Source organism: Pleurodeles waltl, chromosome 12 (genome assembly GCF_031143425.1).
Source record: "Pleurodeles waltl isolate 20211129_DDA chromosome 12, aPleWal1.hap1.20221129, whole genome shotgun sequence".
NCBI classification, from domain to species: Eukaryota; Metazoa; Chordata; class Amphibia; order Caudata; family Salamandridae; genus Pleurodeles; species Pleurodeles waltl.
The window spans coordinates 675,134,191-675,156,036 of NC_090451.1; the positions used below are offsets into that span (position 1 = coordinate 675,134,191).

At 41.5% G+C, this 21,846-nt stretch overlaps 1 protein-coding gene across 1 annotated transcript in view; it reads left to right on the plus strand.

The window, feature by feature from the left end:
* The first annotated feature begins 300 nt into the window (after positions 1 to 300).
* Positions 301 to 21,846, plus strand: part of LOC138267195 (extracellular calcium-sensing receptor-like) — a 44,883-nt gene continuing 23,337 nt past the window's right edge. Inside the window, exons 1-3 of the mRNA XM_069216046.1 lie at positions 301 to 572; positions 7,128 to 7,419; positions 15,810 to 16,652. Coding sequence (XP_069072147.1) covers positions 358 to 572; positions 7,128 to 7,419; positions 15,810 to 16,652 — 1,350 coding nt within the window. The 5' untranslated portion in view covers positions 301 to 357. The remainder of the gene's footprint in view (positions 573 to 7,127; positions 7,420 to 15,809; positions 16,653 to 21,846) is intronic.

A 21,846-nucleotide genomic window follows, 5' to 3' on the forward strand; every position in this document is an offset into this window, starting at 1 on the left:
CTCTACGCTAAACCCCTTCCCTGCCACCTTCCTAATCTCCAATCACCTTCCACCAACCTGGTGCTAAAAGGATGTGGAGCCCAGAAAAAAACTCCTGTGTGCCCCATAGCTGAAGAACAAGGGTATCAGGTTGTGTTCCGGGAAAGAACGGAGAGGGCAAATCATAAGTATTGGTATTCAGAGTGATGAAAATTACCAGTAAGTAACAGGATCATGCATTCAACAATAAAATACCACCAACACTGTATTCAAGAATTTGCACATTTGTAGTTTGCTAATTGACAAGTGATTTCCACAGGAATCGACCAGCCGAAGAGCACATGATTCCAAAGTGAATGAAACACGACGTCCATTGCCATGAACGTTGTCTTGGTGGTTTTGCTGCTGATTCTCTCTGTCCTCAGCCAGGCCGTCGAGGCTCAGGGACAAGGATGTTCGCTCAAAAGCCCAAGAAAGACCAGATATTATCAGGATGGAGATGTCCTTATTGGAGCACTAATCCCCATGCACATCAATTGGCAACAGCCCATTTACCATTACACGGAGCCTCTACAGCGACAACCATGCCCTGCGTAAGAATCAGGCCCTCATTCCATGTCAGCGGCTTGTACATCTATATGCATGTGCCACTTGTATCTGGCTGCCATCTCTTTGTGATTGTTTGTCTGTGCCTTAGTGTGTGACTGTCTGCACATATCTATGTATGTGTATATGAACAGCAACTGATTTGTGATTTTGGGGGTTACTACAACTTTAGAGGAGGTGTTAATCCATCCCAAATGTGACGGATATACCACCAGCCGTATTACGAGTTCCATAGGATATAATGGACTCGTAATACGGCTAGTGGTATATCTGTCACTTTACCGTCACTTTTGGGACGGATTAACACCTCCTCCAAAGTTGTAATAACCCCCATTGTGTTTAGCAGTACTAAAATACAATAATACTTAACATTAACCTATTAGAATGTGTTCCTTTGTTTGTATGACCATCATCCCTAAACGTTGCTTTTGGACCAGCCTTTATATAAATTGATTACTTTGGCGTGTGAACAGTTATGTGAGTTAAATAAAGCATTGTGGGTAGTACAGGAAACCTTAGAGAAAACTAAAACTAGTATTCTACGCTGGTCATAAAAGAAAATTCATTTTCCAATATATTGTGAGAATATTTGCTGTGAGAAATTGGGCTGTTTGTTGACTGGGGTGTTAAGCCTGATCAAGTCCAAACATGACATATCTACGATACCCAGCACCCTGCCCTATGGGCTACCTAGGAGTGACTTATATGTAACACAAGGGGGTTTAAGCCATGACAAGGGTGTTTAAATGATAAGTTGACACGGCAGTTTAAAACTGCATTCAGGCTCCAGTGACAGGCCTGGTAAAGAGCTACTTAAGTGGGTGGCACAATCAGTGCTGCAAGCCCACTGCTAGCATTTAATCTACATGCCCTGGGTTTTTGATTTACCCCCTACAGGAGACTTAAATATGCCAATCAGGTATAAGCCAAATTAACCATGCTTAGTGGAGAGAGCACAAGAACTTTAGCACTGGTTAGCAGTAGTAAACTGCACAGAGTCCTAAGGCCAACATAAAACGAATTCAGCAAAAAGTGGCAGGTAAAAGGGGAAAAGTTTATGGAAAACCCTGCAGAGAGGGCCAGTCTCAACACAAACCCCACTCCAGCCTAGAGCTAGGGGAAATTGATCTATACCTTCATGGACTGCCTTTCTAAAGCAATAGAAGGTGGACAATGGCCCTTTACTGTGGAGGCAGTTGTCAGTTCTGCACCCTTCTACATTCAGATGGATTGTTCTGTCTACAGTCTCTTGAGCCACTGAACTGACCCATTGGGGACCTTCTCCTCACTTGTGGACATAATCTCTGCGCATCTAGTCTTAACTTGTTCATACATGCATCCAAGTAGGCAGACAGTACCACCAATGACAACAAAGTGATGTGACCCATTCCACCCCTTGGATAGGGCTTCTGTCCCCCAATCCAAGAAAGACTCTCCCTATAAGGACAGCCAACCAGCTACAGAGGCTACTGACAGCTCAGTGTCAAGAGCCAGGTCACAGTCCTCCCAGGATCTCTGACCTCTGGGACTTCTTAGAGCGGTGTGCAATACACCCAGGTGTTAGGCACCCTTGTTCCAGTCTAGGGGTGGTAGCCTGAGACTAGTTAAACACCAGGTCTAGTGGTATGGGGACCCCAAACCACCCCAGTGGACACTGGGGTAATGCTGCACATTTCTCCTGGACTGTTTTCGATTTAGGTCCAGCTCCTTGAGGCTCAGTTTATGAGCCCACAACAGTTTTGTTTCCTCTAGAACTAAATGCTTATCCTGCAGAGCTAGGGATCTGTCTGGCCTTGCTGCTCTCTCTCCAGATCCTCCTCCTCATCATGTATATCCTCCTCATCGTCATCCTTCTGTGCTGCAGCTTGCATTTTGCAGACCTCCTCACAGGCTCTAAGGGCTATCTGGTATTCCAGCTTTGAGACTTTCATTCCCAATTTCCCTGCACAACTTCTTCAGCTCAGGCATGCTGTAGCTATCAATGGTATTGATATCCAGCTCCATCATGGCAGGCAAGAGTCACAGACACAAAAATGAGAGGCAGGAATTACATTTGGAAAAAAGAGGCAAATATGGCCAATGAAGGATAATTTAAAAAATAGGTCAACTCTAATGCCAAATTATTTACTTGGAATCTTTGAATAATACAAATCACTGTAAGGCACTGCACAAACACAAGTAATGATCCACTGAGTTGAACATCAGTGTGGGAATTAGGGTTGTTAGTTGACTGGAGTGTGAGCCCTGGTCAAGAATCAGCTACAATCCCTTGAAGGGTGAACCACAAATGGTCCCTAAATTAACATGTGCTTAACCCTGGGTAGCTTTGCACAAAAACAGTCATGCTTACCTCAGAGACAAGGTGTAAATTATTTATTCAGCGCAAACACAGCAGGACACCAATTATTCCAGTTCAGCAGTCCAGCTGAGTGGCAGGCCCTGTAGCAGCACAGCAGGTCCAGGTCCAGAAATGTACTTATGAGATAGTGTCTGAGGTTTTTCTTTTATACCCTGGCGTCCTGGTTCTGGAAACTGGGAGAAGCATATAGACGGTGGCTTTGAAGTGCACGGAATTCCCTACCTCCCCTGCACTGGCTCCAAGCTGGGTGAAATGTTATGCCCTTTGTGTGAAGACAGAACAGAGGGTATCCAGTTGTAAGTAAGGCAGTGCTCAGCTCTGCCTCCCCATCCTGCCAGCAGGTGGCCCATTCAGGCACACCTTACCCCTCTATTGTGTGACTGAGAGGAATTCACAAAGTCTAACTGTCGGCTACACCCAGTCATGTGACCCAAGACAGGCTACAGACCCAAAGGGCTAAGGGCAGGAAAGTTCCAACTTCCTAAAAGTGATATTTTCAAAATTGTAATGAAAATTTTTATTTTATCATCAAAGAGGGCTTATCATCACAAATACATATGTACCAAACAGTTCAAATCTCCCGACTCCTAAACAGGAATTACAGCTTATTAACTGTAATGAGGAATCCCCAATGTTATCCTCTGGAAGAGGTAGGCCTCACATTAGTGAAAAAAGAATTTGAGAGTTTTTTACCACCAGGTCATGAAAATCATAAAGGTACATGCCCAACCTTTAAATTACACAGCATCCCGCCATATGGATTACATATGTCCTATCTTAGGTCTGATTTATATGTAATCAAACGAACATTTAAGGAAGGGCAAGGGGTTTAAGTGCCAAGTCAAAGGGGAAGTTTAAAACTGCATTCAGCCTGCAGTGGCAGGTATGGGAACATGTTTAAATGGATACTTAAGGAGGTGCAACAATCAATGCTGCAAGCCCACTAGTAGCACTTCAGTTAGAGGCCCTGGGTATATAGTATACCCCTCAACAAGGGATAATTAAAGATTCCATTTGTGTATAAGACAATTTAACCATGCAAAGGAAGGACTTTAGAACTGGTTAGCAGCGGTAAAGTGCACTAATGCCAACAAAAACAAATCCAGCAAAAAGTGGAGTGAAAAAGACAAAAATTTGGGTTGACCCTGCAGAGAGGGCCAGGTTCAACATAGAGCTACTCCCAAAAAGATCACAATTGAAGAAATTACATTTGCTTACAGGTAGAAATTGCCTTGGTATATGAAAATTCATCTAGTATTACATGTCTTTTTTTAAAATGTACTCTACAAAGACATAGCTTGCTCCAAATATTGTGCAATTGAAGCATTTTGGAAAGAACTGGCCCTGAGGAATGATCAGAAGAACCATCTTCCTGTATTCATTGCACCACATCTGTCATATAAATTCTGTGTAAGACATCCTGAAAAACCAAAAGTTCTGATGCAGATGTTATGTCCCTTGGGGCAGAACTGTTAGTGAGCAGAAGTGGAGACATGGCTACCATTGGTAGTTACCTAGCAGGAGTGGAATGCCATACTCCAAACCCACACGTGCCAATTCTGTTCAAAGGACACAGAATATGGAAGCATTTACAGAGTGTTGTTTCAGCCAGACAAAAGGCTTCCCCATATGTAAAAGATACTAAGGTATGAAGTCTTATGTGGCGTAACATTTCTCAAAGCCCTTGAACTATCACAATTATTGGCAATGGCTATCTTGGATTACTGGATATAACTTTGCCAGTGTTTCATGAAGTCCTTATTAGGCAATCATGCCATAATATGGCTGCAGATAGGGCCTCTTGTTCTGTGAATTTGTATTGGAAGGACAATGATTCCTCATGAGCTTGCTGAAAAACAGTTTGTTTAGAGAGAAACATTCTGGATATCAAGTGAACTGGAAAACAAATTGACCTATATGTGCACATATTAATCACTAAAGTGATTTGGGATTAAGAATATTATTTCTGAACATTCGATTCTTTTGTTCACAACTGAAATAATTCCTGCATCAAGTTCCGTAGCAGATGTATATGTAATGGACAATTACGTTGCCCAGAAGACAAGTCAGACTTTAATCAAATTATTATCACAGGGCACATTCATAGGAACGTATAGGTAGTTGTCCTGCCAGTTGGGATGGAGGTTGATGAGCATTTTAGTAGTCTCTTATATGTTGTTATATTTCAATTCGAGAAAGGAGAGCTTCATTCGCAGAACAGAAAGAGTTGATAACACTCAGATGTTTTTAAGGTATAACGTTTCACTGTTTAAGGTAGATGCCGACCATCCCTGCAGGTAATTAAAGATCTACTGTTTTCCTTTACATACCCTTCCAGACCTGTAGACATCCATACCCAGCACAACAGTGAGGAAGAGTGGTAATTTCCATTGTCTCAGTTTTCTCTTCTATTCAATTTCCATTTCCCCACTTCAAATATTTGTCCATTGTGTAATACTGTGTTGTGAGTAGTGAATGTGTTGAGGTTTATTAAAATATTTTGTAGTAAAATAATATTTATGTTGTTATTTATATTTGTTTTTTTAACATTAAATTACATGAATATGTATATATTTCAAATAATCAAAATACATTAATTCATTTCAACAATATTTACAATGGAGTTCTATTTTAAGCAACAAGTCTGAAAACTAAACCTTGTTGAGTAATCTGCTATAAACATCTGTCAGTTCTAGGTTTGAGGATTATACTAGAGATGAAGAGTAAGAAGATTAAGCATATGGAAATAAATGCCACGAAAGAGCAAATAGAGCCAGTAGAGGGGGTAGTTAGTAGTTTTGCGGTGATATGAACATATCACATTATACACCTACACACAGTTCTTCTCAAGATACAGTGAAATGTCCAAGGTCATTGGCTTTATTTGACATCTCTCAATCATGATATCTAAGTTTCTTTAATCAGACCAGCCTGTCAAAAAGCTCAGACCTTCTGTGATTGTTTTGCCTGGAGAATGAATCCTCCTGAGACCTCAAAAGTGGAGTCAGGGTCTTGGTAGCCAAAAACTGAAGCTGAGCCCGCCCATATGTATGAAAAGATTAGTACAGCTTGCTGGAGCTCATGGAAGTATCTGATCCCATGCCAAAGCACCATTTTTGTATTCTTATTAATATTTACCAGGGCAGCAGGCCCATGGACCTAGAAGGCTCTTAACTGGTATGAGGTCATCACACTGAGTGCTGACCTAGCTTTGCCTCGAAGCTGAGAATGAAGTTTAGCATGTTACTTTGAAAAGCCTCCCCTTGGAATCTCTGAGAGTGTGAGTGACTGACACTGAGAGACAGCTAGATCAATTAATGTACAAATGTTAGTAAGAGTTCCCGATACAAGCCCATGGTACACCCTGAAGACATTTTTGAACTGCCTTGGGTACCTGATATTTAACCAAAGTATCAGGACATTCAAGGTTCCTAAGTAACACCCCAGAGGCTTTCCCGCTAGCATGTCCAATATTCCCGCTTTGTGAACCTCTCCATTTCTATGAAAATGATCTCTTAGATCTCCAGAGGTCTGTAAAAGATCAGTTTCTTTACTTTACTTATCCATTGTTTACAATATGTTCCAGATTTCCTTGTAGACCAAATGCTCCAAATACGTGTGCTTCCAAAAAAACATCCTAAGCACCACAATTGAAGAAGAATCATAATTGATAAAGGTACTGAAAACTCTAAATAATCCAGTACACAGTAGTAGAATAAGACATAATTTACCAAACAGTGATGCTGCCACTAGATCAAGGTTAAAAAGTGGCATTTTAGAATAAAGTAGGCTTAGCGCCCAGGAGATATGGTCTTCATATCTACTCCCTTTGAGCATAGAGAAGTCTGCACACATGTTTTGGGAAACCACTATTACCCCTTTTTGAACTATCGAGTGACATCCCACAAATTGAAAGGAAGAAAGGCCAGAGGATGTACAAGTATATACTTTACTAGCAGGGTTTGTAGATGCAAAGAAGACAGAACCTAAAAACAGTCATAAAATCTTCTACTATAGATTGGATTCTTTCTGGGTAATCTTCAACCCTGCTTCATTCCTATTCATAATTTCTTTCATTCAGCCTAGTTTCCAGCTCATCTGATTTGTGACAACGTCAATGTTTCCTTAACTGCTTCCATAGTGCAATACCCATCTTTCCATGATTTATGTTCTATCTCTTCAGGTTCAGTGTGTTGTCCTATGGCTGGGTCCAAGCCCTCATTTTTGCCTTGTCGGAAATCAATGCAAACCAGAGCATTCTGCCAAATGTCACACTGGGATTCTTGGTCTATGACACATGCCTGATGCTTGAGCACTCTCTCCAGAGCACTCTGCAAATGCTGACAGGGCAAGAGACACCAATATTGAACTACCAGTGCGGACACGGGCCAGCATTGTCAGCCATCTTCGGAGACACGATGTCCACTGACTCAATAGCAGTGGCTAGACTTTTGGGTCTCTACAGACAACCACAGGTATTTCTTTCACAATTTCATATTTTTTTTCTATGTTAATAATACATATTACTATGCAAGCCAGTTCTTTATATCATCATTATAGCAGGGAAATAGGTCAACAAGCAGACACCAACCAAAAATAAATCCTCCTTCAAAAGCTGAAGCAACACATATAATGAAATGAAAAGAAAAACAAACAATAAATGTTGTAATGTTGTTCAAGAATTTAACTTAGTTAAAAAGAGAAGTCATTTTGATTAATCAAATAATTTTTACCAACAATATAAAAGGCACACTACTGTGAACAACATAATACTTCAAAAATGCCAAACGCTGCAAAACAAAGAATCTCTGCCAGATTCTCTCAGCAAATGATTAAAGAAAAAATATATACATCTCAACAACTATGCAATCAAGTAAGTAATACTTATATTTAAACTGAAATGTTACTTTTGTTGAACTTAAAGATGTGAATTATCAAATAAATATTAACACACTCTATAAGTTTTACCTTTTTACATAGGCTTATTAAAAGAAACAATCAACAACTTCCAAACCAATGAACTGCCAGAAAGAAACTTTTTTAACAAACCAGCAAAAAGATTTAATAAGTGAAATATACACAAATAACAATTTAAAAACTCACCTAAATAATGAGCAAAGATAAACCCAGCCTCTCCAAACTACCAACAAAATACCTTGTATAATTAAACTAACTTTTTTCTCTCGCTCAACAGAAGATGGAGCACCTGCTCTATGTTAAAACAACCCCAATGCATAAGCTGCAAAACCACACAGAATATCTCAACAAAACATAGAAGTAAACAAAAAAAGTAATTGCTTTTTTAACATGTCAATAACAAACATGCAAAAGGTAAAATATAACATATATATATTTGTGTATATATATATATATATATATATATATATAGTATTACACTACTTACAGATACAATGAGAGAGGCCACCAAATGTATCACTTCACTATAACTGCTGAATTTCTATGGTTTAGTATGAGTAAATTCAGCACCTAACTTTTTTTTCTATGACTATATATATATTTATCTTATTTTAAAGCAAACAAACACTGAAATTGACCAATTATACATAAACTGATCTAACTATAACTTGCACTACTGTAGATTTCATATGTCATCAGTAATGTAAAATGTCAGGTCATAGGCAGTGTATCAAAGAAATTCATGTTATACGTAGGTCAGTTACATTTAACTGTTGCATTTGATTGTTGTTTTCTTTTAAAATAGTAGTTGTTGATTACTCTTAGAAGACCTACATATCACTACACTTTAACCTTTGATGTATCAGTGAATTTTTAGAGTTTTTTTAATAAAAAGTAATATCTGCACCCCCAAGACCTATTCCAGTCCTGCTGGACCCCCACAGAAGTACAGGGAGACCGCGCTGACTCCCACAAAAGTCCAGCAGAACGATGAGAACCATAAGTACTTTTTTTACTTTTGGTCCACAAAGAAGGCCCCTCTGTGATCCCCTGCCTCAAGGGTAGGGGGGGTTGAGGCTTCCCTAGAGTACTGTAATTTCTCTTCACGCTACTGCCAGCCAATCACAGCTGGCAGTCCAGTGGGACCAATCCTGCTCCTTGTGCTCTGGCACTTTTGTTGTTTTTTTATGCTGGACCACACCTCTAGATATTGGTAGTATTGACCTTAATTTCTCAAAATGGTTGGATAGATTTACACCAAATCATAAGCAGCACAGTCTCTGAGTAAAGATTGGATTTCTGCCATTTTTTGTCATTCTGTTTGCCCCTTTTCTCTGTATTTCTGTAAAAAAATACCTATGGAAATTGCATGGAGAAAAAAAGTGTTTGGCGTTATACATATTATCTGGGGCTGTTAACAATAGCTAGTAATAGTTACGATCATGTTTCCATAGGAAATTGATTTTTTTGTTTTGTTATTAACTGATGCAGCTTTCGATGAACCCTTGCAAAACATTTTTAAAAAGTCTCATCCACCTCTACCTCATTTAGGAACGTTTTGTAGTGATCTTGAAGAAGGAGCTGAAAAATGGGGGGAGGGTCCCAAAATGCATGTTTTCCCCATGCAATTTCCCATATGAATTACACTAAAAAGCTACACTACAAATTACAGTAAGCTAGATCTTGATCCAGAAAGTCTCCTGTTTGTGATTAGGTGTAAATCTGTTCAAAACTTTTTGAGAAATTAGGGTTCAAAATGTATTTATGTTTCTCGCTACTGAGGATCCTTTGACCTGACAGATCAAAAGATAAGATCAGATTGGCTGCCAGAACACCAACAAATATGTTTTTTAAGCAATTTTAGAACTTAGGGACTCAATCCCTACCCTGAAACCAACCAGATAAAAGGTGATACACTGACCTCCCTAGGACTTGTAGGGGGGAGTCTGGGGCAAACAATATACATTATTTAACTTACTGCAGATCTGTGGAGGTTCAGCTTATCCACCAAATTTTAAAAAATGCCCTTTTGAAATAAAAGCACCCCTAGGTGGACCAGGGCCAAGGGACCAGTGAGTCAGAGCAATCCTATTTGTAAACAGGGGGACATGCGGCCCCCCTCTCTGGGTCATTAAAAGGCTCTAAGAACCCTATCCTCCAAGATTAATTTTATTTTTAAGGGGAGGGTGGGTGCAGCCTCCTCAATGAGCCATGGCCCTGGTGACCCCACCTCGCAGGCCCAATATTATTTTTATGGGGAGGGGGTACGCAGTTCCAGAACCTTTAGTCATTGTAAGGTCCTGGGGACTACATCCCCTGGGATTGAATTCCTTAAACTGGGAGGCAACCCAGTGTGCAGCAGCCCTCCCCTAGCCATGGTACTCCCTGGGTAGCTCATGCTCAGGGCCCACTGTATTTTGGTTTGGGGAGGGGGCATGCGTTTTCCCCCTGAAACATGTTATTGCCTCCGGCACCCCATCCTTGGGACATCATTCCACTCATCACAGAGCGGGCAGCTAAGACGTCCGACCTCTCATCCGGTGGAAGCAAAAACACTTGCACTGGGTGGGAACAGAAATTTGAACCTAGGATTGCTGCCTCATGGTGGGAGCAGAGAGTAAAGTTGCTCCTTTCCGGGTGTAAGAAAATAATAAATGAGCTTCTGGGTCCGCATGTTTATTATTCACTGTTGCTGGGAAGGAGTGCTTCCATAATGCCTTTTCTAGGCTAATTTAGGTATATTTCACTGCAAGGTGGTGCCTCACTAAGGGCCAGAACACCACAAGCATATTTTCAAAGTGATGGGGGGCTGCAGAGAGTACAGCAGCCCTGCAGAAATACTTACAAAAAGTAACCTTCTGTTTTTTGGGGTCTATAGAACACAACCCTGAGAAAATGTGTTGATATGGTTTAAGCATTTCCAGAGCTGGAACATTTTCCCTTCAGCTTGTAAATGACACCTTTTGGTTCGTCTTATGGCTGCATTATGTGGCTTGAGGATAGTAACAGTAAGACACTGTCACCTGTCTAATCATTTGGCTACAAATCCTTTATTTAAATGTTTATTGACAGATATTGCATGTATTTCTTTACAAAGCCAATTATTTTGTCTTGTATATTGATGTAGACAACCCTTGGCAAAACCAATACGCCTGTCGTTTATATATGGACTGTGACTTTAAAAAAAAACAATTACTGAAAAAACAGAGGTTAAAGTGATGTTATAGTTAGGTGACAGTGTCTTTTGCAGCATACCATTGTAAACTAAAACAAAGGCTGAAAGTCACCAGTTATAGGTAACTGAAGTAACTACAACTTTAGTCCTAAAGAAACTACAGAAGTCTGAAAGTGCAAAATAGCTCAGAATAATATCAAGCATCATTAATACTCTCACACATACAACCCCTTTAGGTGAAGCAAGATTTGTTTTGTGCAACATTGACCCTATAAAATACACTTCATGGGTAGCCGAGTTCATATTAACAATGAACCACATGCAGATGGGTAACCCTCATGGCTCTGTCTGTCTCCTTACCTGTTGCGGGAACCAGCCTGGAGGGAGCAGCTATAGTTGCTTGCTCCTTCCGTGTGGGAGCAGTAACTGTTCTGTTTCCTTTCCTGTAGGAATGTGGGCAGGAAAACCAGAACAGGAGCCTCCTCCCAGCCAGCAGGAGCATGCTTTAATCTCCTGCTGGCTGGAAGCAAACGTGCCTTCCCTTCCCACACTTCTGCAGGTACGGAAGGCACGTTTGCTTTCATCTGCTGGGAGATCTAAAAATGTTACTGCCAGGCAGGAGCAAACATATGTTTCCCTGCTCACATTATTGTGAGCAAAAAAACTACTGTATCCCTGGAGGTTAATCAATCAATCATTATATTTGAAGAGCGCTGCTTGTCACCCAGAAGAGCATCTAGACGCTAGAGGGTCCAGTGGATTAGCCGAGTTTCCATGCCTCCAGGGGCTTTCAAAACTATGGAAGAGATGTGCTAGGTAGGAGAAGGAGAGGCCTTTGCATCTGCAATGTCGGATGTGGGGGTTGAGGGTTAGAGAAAGGGACACGGAGCAGAGGTGTCTGGTGAGGTAATGGAATTTCAAGTGGTGGTTCAAGTATGCCGGTCCGTAGTTGTGTAGGGCCTTTTATGTAAGGGTCAGCAACTTGAACTGGCATCTTTTCTGTACAAGGAGCCAGTGAAGTTCTTTGAGGTAGGGTGTGATGTAGGTTCCTCTAGGGAGTTCCAGGGTGAGTCTGTCTACAGCTTTCTGTATGGTCTGTAGTACTTGGAGGAGGTGAGCCTTTATCCCTGAGTAGAGAGCACAGCTGTAGTGGTCTCCTTGAGACAGAGTACTCGAGAAGGCCCCAGGGATGGTGACCCTTTCCTTTAGAGTCTTTTGGATGGGGGCCTGACATATTCTATCACTGATTTTAAAGTTAACTCCCCTCTGCCTGTCTAGTCTTTGAGGTTAAGACATCCTTCATGACATGCCTCCTGGATGCACACAGTTAGTGTGCCAAACAAGTACCTTTGCCTATGTTGGTACTATTGCATGGGCTCAAGGTACAATTGAATGCTCTAATTTGTCTAGGGCCACTCTGCTTTGACTGCTCTGGTCTAAATATGTGCCTTCACAATGGTTATTACAAAACAGCAGGCTCAAGCATCTGCCCTAAAAGCATTTCAGCAGTAATCCAACAATCTTTACTTTCTTGCAGAGTTAAAACATTACCACAAAAAAATAAACACATTAACTACTTTCTCCCTACTGCAAAGGATATAAACATAAACTATTGGCCATGAGCTGATACAAATTGTGATGCACCTCTCATGAAGCTGATGCCTGAAAAAAGCTCACTCAAAGAAGTCAATGACAAATGAAGACTGACTATATGTATATGTGTATGTGTAACTATTTGTGTGTTGTGGGTTGGTTATAGAATGATTTGTACTGTGTGTACTGATGATAAGAGTTTTTCCATTAACTGGACCTGGAAGTATTTTAAGTAAAGTTCAAAAATTTTGTTTTTCACTTTTTTGATGAAACCAGAAGGAGCTTGGGGAATCTTATTTTGACTGGCAAAGCATCGACCAACACACCATCTGTATGAAGCTGCCAACACTACATTATGCAAGACCAACCAACAGCACACCAAGGAACATACATTACATCACAGTAATCCACCCATTTACACAAAGTATCAAATCAGGCCAGATATTTATAATTCATTCAATAATTTACTAGACAAGAGCTTCTATTACAACATAACATCACCTCACTCTACCATTCCAGGCTAATAGTGCATCACAACAACCCAGGCAAAAAATCTCCATAATGCACCAATCATATACTCATTAACTTCACCAGCTCTATGTTACCAATGCAACTCTCCCACTTCTTCTTCCACAAGATAGATAAACTAACAGCTGCATTTTTCTATAAGGCCTTAAGATTGGAAACTCACGAAGGGGGCTGCAGATTGCAAAACTGGAACTTATATGACATGATCCTATATCAAAGGGTGCTGTTTGGCTGCTTGATGATTTACCGGACCCCCCAAGATGGCTTGAAATTGAAAAGTCTATATGCTCACCCTTCTTACCCGTTACATATCTTTCCATGAAAAAGTTCAGACCTCCTATTTCGCAAGAGATATTTGCTGAAACTGCTTCCACTATTAAAACATTAGACAAACAATCTCAAACTCCAGTGCATAGATCTCTTGAGGCTTCTCTTTGGCACAACCCCAGAATAAAACTGGACACTACATTTGAATTACACCACTCATGGGCCTCAAAAACATCCAGGTTATCTACGACCTATATGATGATAATGGAGATCCTATGTCTTTCACTTTCGTAGCTGAAAAACACAAGCACCCCCTGATCAACTTCTATAGCTTTCTAAGAATTAAAGCCAAACTCTCTAAACTAGACTGGGCATCAAATGCAACAAATGCAACCATATTCCAATGGCTAAGACTATGGCACTGTTCAGGTCACGTATGCTCAAAGATTTACAAAGCTCTTGTAGCATCTACCGCAAAGGGAAGGTCTCCTCTTACATCTAAATGGTCTAAACGTCTAGAAGGGTCAGATGGAATACAGATTCTGGAGGAAAATTTGACTAACAGAGGTAATTATGCCCTATGAAATAAAGTTGCCCCCTCACTGATTCAATCTAAATTCTTCACCCTGCATTTCCTACACTGGACTCCCACTAGACTGCATAAGCTGGGTCTCAGAGGAAATGACAAATGTTGGAACTGTGAAACTGCCCCAGGATACCATGAACATATGTTTCTCCAATGCCGCCAACTTGCTTCCTATTGATCATCTGTCTCTAACAAAATTAATAACATGTTTGGAATGCCAATCTCCCTAAATTTCCCATTAGAACACTTCATGGAAAAAGAAGTAAATCCCACTTAGCACATTTCTTACTGCTTCTATACAACCACACTATAGACTAAACTTACCTAGCTACACCTTCACACCAACGCCTCCCCCTCTTTTTACCCCTTTTTCCTCTCCCTCCCTCTACCTTTCCTAGTTGTTATTATCTTCTGTTTGACTAGAAGACACACATTCTTGCATGTAACACTCTAAATCTCTAAGTTTACTGTCATTATCATTGGTTACTATATTCTGTCTTATTTGTATATGTGGATTATTTTTAGGTCAACCTTGCTAGATAGATGGATAATTTATACAATAGCTGTAACTGGATAGTGTGTGTTCACCACAATAATATCCATCTAGGTGTATCCTCTGGTCTCTGTGTTACTTATTTTATTTATTTTTTATGCCAAAATATACCAATAAAAAAACAATTTGAACACAAAATCTAAATACACTACATCAAATCAAACCACACCATAACACAATGCCATAGCTTACATCACCTCTCCAATATACCACTCACGAGACATACTAAATGATAGGCACCAACACACCGTATACCACGAAGCCCAACGTTCAACCCAAAAACAAATAGGACAACTAGGAGACCAACAACCTCCTGGGAACAGTGAGGCAGGCAGCTATAATGCTGCATAATCATATCAGCAACAGGGTTTGACTGGTCTTTAGGGCACTCTAGCACTGCTTGCCAGATGAGCCAAGTTGGATTGGCCGTGTTTTAGCAATTTTTGAGCTGTGATGAGACCAAAAAACAACCCTTTCATGCAAGTCTATCTGGCAATGCCAGAGTTCCGGACAGGCCAATCCAAAACTAATTAGAAGGTTGAAGGAGACAACGTTTATTTAGAAAATGACAAACATGGGAACAGAGGGTAATGATATAGGGAATTACCTTCAGGATGACAGAAGGCTGGAGTTACATGCAGAAGACATGTCAGTGAAATAAAGCCGATTAGAGTCAGTGAAAAAACAGATCAGCCGAAGCCCATTGGCAAAGAATAAAATAATGTATGCATTCTTGTCTTATCAGTGTCAAGACCATGAAAACCCACTCTTGAAAAGAGATTTTTCTTGTTCAAACACTTTCAGTCTGCTATTCAAACACTTACCCATTCATCTTTAGTGCCTGCTGAGATGGCAAGTGCTGCTGTGTCCTGCTTCACATATTTAGTCAGACCTGTCTGTTTAGCCAGCAACATGTGCTTTGTGTGGCTTGTAATATCACAATGTAAGTATTGACATAGGATTATCTAAAGGTATCACATATGACTGAGTGCTACATGGCAGCTATATCTCTGTGAGGCCAACCTAATAATATAATATAGATAAATGTATGTGTTATACAACTCAGCTGTGAATTAAAAAAATAAATTAACAAATATAAATCATACTTTTTGTCAGCAAATAAGTCATCAATAGGCTTTTTGAACAATATATACAGTAATGTGAAAGACTTCTTGTGTTGCCTGCAGCATGTGACATTCTTGTGACTCTAATGGTATTTTTTCATGGCTGTTGTCTTCCTCCCCAGATCAGTTATTCCTCTTCCTCTCCAATTCTCAGTAACAAACAGATGTTCCCATCTTTCTTCCGAACCGTTCCCAGTGATGATACCCAGGCACAGTTGCTGGCTGAGCTCGTGATTCACTTTGGGTGGACCTGGATTGGGATGTTGTCCACAGAGGATGACTATGGCAGAATGGGTTCTCAAATCTTGAGAAGCAAGCTTTTGAAATCTGGTGTCTGCTTCGCCTTTGATGAATCATTCCCCAGTGTATCAACTGAGTCCAGAGTCCTTTTTATTACAAAGATAGTCAAGAGGTCTTCAGCTCGTGTTATTCTTATTTTTAGTTCTGACCCTTATTTGACACCAGTAATGAAGGAACTTGTAAGGCACAATGTCTCTGGCAAAGTGTGGATTGGCAGTGAAGGCTGGTCAACCTCTCCCATATTGCTAACAGAGGGATTTGCCAAGATGCTGAAGGGCACCATTGGCTTGACCCCGCATACACATCAGATATCAGGCTTTACCGAATTTCTGCTCAAAGTACATCCTTCTACCTTACCGGATGACATTTTTGTGAAATCCTTCTGGGAACAGGCAATAGGATGTCATTGGCCAAACCAAGAATCCTTCGTAGCTCTGCCAAGTGGAGAGCTAATACAAACCAATCTCACATGTACAGGAAATGAAAAGCTGGAAAAGTTCTCTAGCAAATACTATGATGACTTTAAATTGAGAAATCACTACACCATCTACAATGCTGCTTATGTGGTGGCACACTCTTTAATGAACATGGTCTCCTGTATACCAGGACAAGGGTTCTTTCATAAAGATAAGTGTGCCACTCTCAGGACTTTCAAGCCATGGCAGGTGAGCAGAGTCCAAAGTTTCATTGTCAGAATGTAGAATAATAATCCTGTCTTCACAGTTGATGTATTATCATGCATTTTATAATTTGAACAAAGAGGCAACTTGCTTAGTATAGATATCACTGTGGGTGATGGTATGGGAGGACATAGGGAGTACTGGACAGTAAATTAATTATCCCACATAATTTATTGGTAACAACTGCAATTCTTAGTTTGCTACTTTCAACCTTTCTTGATTGGCTTGCAGCCCTTTATTTTAACTTATCAATTTCTGAATATTTAATAACAAATATAACTTCAGCTGTTGTTAGTTTAAGTTGATTTCTGAATATGCCTCTTATCTATTACTGTTTCACCCTCCAGTTTTCAAAAAATACTTTATGGTTGATTTGTAGTGTGACAGGCAGGGTACTCTATCATAAGTCTGACATAGTACTCTAACATAGTGCCCTGACTACCAAAATGGTGGTCCATCTGCCCTATTTATGTTTTGGAATACTGTCAGCTTTTCCTGAACAGAGCCTTCTTGACTCAGTTGATGGAAATCTTCCTTTGATAGCCCAGGGAAGCAGGAGGTGTCAGAGGGAGAAAATTACACTGCCCATTCTAATTAGTATAGATGGTGTGATATATTTTTTCTGTACATCACCACCAAAGAAAAACCTTACAAATAGGGACTGGAAAAAACAAATAATGCATCCTAAACTCAGGGAAAAAATATTTTTTGGGTGCAAGGGTCATTATTTTTTATTTTTTCAATAGCAATGTTTGTGTTTTAAAAAAAACAAAACAAAAGATGTGTTAAAGTTGGGTGAAAGGCCGTCAATACTGATGGCGGTTGTCCACCAAACATTTTATTTCATTTCAGAAACTGCTATGATGACAGTTCCTTTCAAGGTACAGAGATTACAGCTGGGCCAACAGCGATCTTTAAATTGACAAATGGTAGTCTACCAGTGTGGTGGATGAAATGTTCTCTGCAGATCTATGCAGTACAGTCCACTAAAATCTAGATTTGATCCTTTCTAATAATACATTGAGAATAGCTAATCATCAAACTCAGCTCAGTGCAATATTACTTCCTTTGGTATTATTGGATAATAACGTGAGAGTGTGAGAAATTGGGTTGTTAATTGACTGGGGAGTGAGCTCTGGTTAAGCAGCAACCACAATCATTGTCAGGGTGAGGCAAAAGCCAACTCTAAATTAACCTGTGCTCAACCCTGGTAGCTTGGCACAAAGCAGTCAGGCTTAAATTAAAGACAATGTGTAGAGTATTGTGCAACACTTCAAACAATAATAAAGTGGAAGTACGACACAAAAAGAATTCCACACCAAGTTAGAATGATAGAACTTTCTTTAATGAACAACACAAGGCCAAAGTTAGAAAAATCCAATGAGTAGACCCGGAGATATTCAAATTGAAAGAGTTTAGTGAAAATAGCACCAAAAAGCACAAAGCGCCAGCTGTGGAAACCTGGTCACGTTGGACTAGGACAAAGTCACAAATTGAGGCTTACCACAGTGGAGCACGTCCAACTACAGGGACCCAGTTAGGCCAGCTGTACAAGGCACCTTAAATCCTGATTTGCTGAGTCTTGCGAGGATCTGCTTTGAAGATGCAGTGTGCAGCATGAGCGATGCATCCATTTTGAGATGCAGCAAGGCTGCGATATGGGGGGCTGCATAGTCATTGAGAATCCCATTGGCGTGGCTTGTGATGCGAAGTCTGGCATCAAGGATGTGGCAAGTAGTTAGCGTGATACATCAGTTCTGAGGAGCTGCAAAGGCTGCCGTCGAGAAAGGGTGTAAGAGCCTGCGCCGAGGATGTTTCACACAGCAGCTGTTCCTAACTCAGTTACAGGCTGTGGTGTTGATGCGGATCTTCCTGATGAGTCCAATCCACGCACAACAGTGATATGTCAGTTCTGCTCAGGTTTTCACCGCACAGCAGAGGAGATGTGTCAGTTCTGCTGGAACCACAGAGGCTGGCAAGCATCTTAGGCCCAAGGCTGGGGTGGCACCAATTGGCATGGAAGACTGACAGATGGCAGGGTCCAGGCACAGGTGCAAGGTTGTTGGAAGCCTGTTATGTATCTGAGTCTTCAAATCAGTAGGCCAGCCAGCTAGCATTTGGAGTCAACCTAGGTTCTGGGTCCAAGCGATAAGGGTCCACTCTTTCTCACCTAGGCAAGAGGAATGAGGCAGCAGGTCAGAACTGCAGGGCAGCAGTTCTTTCAGAGCAGCAGTCTAGCGGAGTGGCAGCCCTTTCAGCAGGACAGCAGTCCTTCTTGGCATAGTATCCACAGATACAGACATATACCGAAGAGTTGGTGCCTGAGGTCCAGTATTTATACCCAGTTGTGCTTTTGAAGTGCGGAAAAGCTTCTAGGGGCATGCCATTTAAGTACACAAGTGCTCTGTCTTCCTGACTCTGGCTCCAGACTAACTACAGGGAGTACTCACCCCTTTGTGTAGAGACAGGGCACAGACTATTCATGTGGAAATGGGGCTTGGTCCAGCTCCTCCCTACCATCTTGCCAGTGATGGCCCATCCTAAGATCCCCATTAAGTGTGTATGTCTAGGAAAAATACACAAAGACCAGTTGTCACCCACTCATGAGACCCAGAGTCAGGCTTTATGTACCAAATGGCTAAAGCAAAAAACACAAATTTTCTAAAAGTGCAGTTTCCCAATTGTAATTTAAACTCTAACTTTACCATAAATTAGGGTTTGAAATTACAATTCCAGAGCCACCAAACATGAAGCAGTTACCTGTTTCCATCTGGAAATTACACTTATAAAATGTAATAAATGAATTCCAATGATATGCTAAGGGTGGGTGTAGTCCTTGCAGTAGTGAAAAACAAAGACTTTTTCAATACCAGGACGTAAAAGAAAATGTCCTACTTTTTTTTGTTTAATCTTCTTTTTATTGACATTTAATGATACAGTACAAGCATACTTAATCAAGAAGCATCATAGACTATTCCATACAACTCCGTTTCCTTTGTCTTTTGTCCTCAGCTGGAGTAAGTGTTACATTGTGCACTAAGAATACTCTACTTTAAGGGACATTTATCATCATTCAAGGTTGTAAGTATAGCCAGCTCGTACCATAAGTAAAACAGTATAAAAAATCGACATTAAACAAGTTAACAAACAACAAACCATCCGTCTCTGGTCAAATCAAGAGTAGCTAAGAGAAGTCGGTGGTTGCGTGTCCCCATCTCTGGGACGATGTGGGGTCCTCTCTAGTCTCCCCCCGTCTCAGACTCCGGTTTCTATATATGGAAGAGGTGCAAGGCCCTTAATTTGGGGCTACAAGTCGTGAGGGGAAGTGCCCTGGAAAGGAACCTGACCAGGGGATCCCATACGTAATCAAAACTTCTGCGTGTACCCTCCCCTTTATCAACCAGACGCTCCATGGCAAGGCTTTTCCATAATCGCGTGAGCCACAGAGTTATAGGCGGTGGGTCCGCTTTTTTCCAGAAAGAAGCTAGAGTTGTCTTCGCCGCCCCTAAAGCCAGCCACATGATAGCCCGGTCCCTGTATGTTTGATGCTGTAGTTCTTGGGCTCGAAGGCCCAGGAGGGCATGTTCCATTGTGATCGGAATGGGATATCCCAGCATCTCTTTCAAATGAGAGAGAATTTCATTCCAATAGGGGCGGATCGATGAGCAGTCCCACCATATGTGTTTAAAGTCTCCCAACATGCCACAGCCCCTCCAACATCTATCTGACACCTGGGGATAAAGCTTCTTAAGTTTCTCAGGATATAGGTACCAATTATAGAGTAGTTTATAGTGAGCCTCTCTAGCTGCCATGGAGCGGTTGTGTTTGTGTATATCGTGATAAAGATAGCGCCATTGCTCCTCCTCCACCGAGACACCCAAGGTTTTCTCCCAAAAGGGGATGTGTTGAGGGGTCGGTGCTGTTTGTGCTGTAGCTAATATAGAGTATAGCATAGAGATACTGCCTTTTATCGCTCCTCCTCTTTGCACAAATCTCTCCACTGGTAGAAGATCCCTTGTAGTTGCTTCCTTTATATGTGGCTGTGTGACCCAATGCACTAACTGTGGTAATGTTCGGATTGTGGGAGTTGAAAGTCCCTACAGCAATTATTGAAGGTCCTAAGTTGGTTTCCATGGTATAGATCTGCAATGCATTAGCAGCCCCCTTCTCTCCATCGATCAAATGGTCCGGGTAGTTCCCCTGGTGGGAATGCTTTGTTAAGGTGGATAGGGGTGTGTGGTGAGGGGAAGGACGTAAGCCCATAGAGTTTAGTAACTTTGTCCCACACTCTGAGGGTGGTGGCGGTGGGTGTGCTAAGGTATGCGTTTGGTGGTCGTGCCCCCTTGGGCTTCCATGGAATATCCCACAAGGTCTTGCCTGTCACCGCGCTGTCCATGTGCAGCCAAATCTTATCTGACTCTCGGAGGGACCACTCAGCTAGGACGCGCAATTGTGCTGCTCTATAATATAGCAGGAGATTTGGGAGCGCCAACCCTCCCCTCTCTCTGGGGCGCGTCAGTACCCTGTATGAAACCCTAGCTCTAGTACCCTGCCAAATACATTTCGTGAAAAGCGTTAGAATCTCCGCAAAGAAATCTGGCGGGATCTCAACGGGGAGGCTCTGAAAGAGGTATAGTAATCGGGGAGCACCGTCATTTTAATACTATTGATGCGCCCTAGCCAGGATATCCATAACGTGGACCCCCTCTTGAAGTCCTCTCGTAGAGAGCTAATCAAAGGGGGGTAGTTTGCTCTAAAAAACCCAGCCACCTGGGGAACAATCCGAATGCCTAAGTAGGTAATATCTTTCTTAGCCCAAGTAAATGGGGTCAGGGAGGCTATCTGGGTCATCACACGGTGATAGGTGGGTAGGTGGACTGAGCGCAAATAGGACTCTTGGGCGTGAGTGGGTGGGCGTTCCGATTGATAAAGATGCTCATAGAATCGTCTAAATGCCCTCGCCTTTCCCTCTTCAGTGAAGTGTTCCCCGTGCTCGTCTTTGACGTGCTCAATGTAGTCGCGGGCCTGTTGGACTCGCAGCTGTCTAGCTAAGGGCGTGCCTATTTTATTGCCCTTGTCATAGTGGGCTTTCCGCCATCTCAACAAGGTCATCTCTGCCCTATTCGTATAGATAGCCTGTAGTTTACCCTTGAGGGTCGCCACCTTCCTTTGAGCTTGC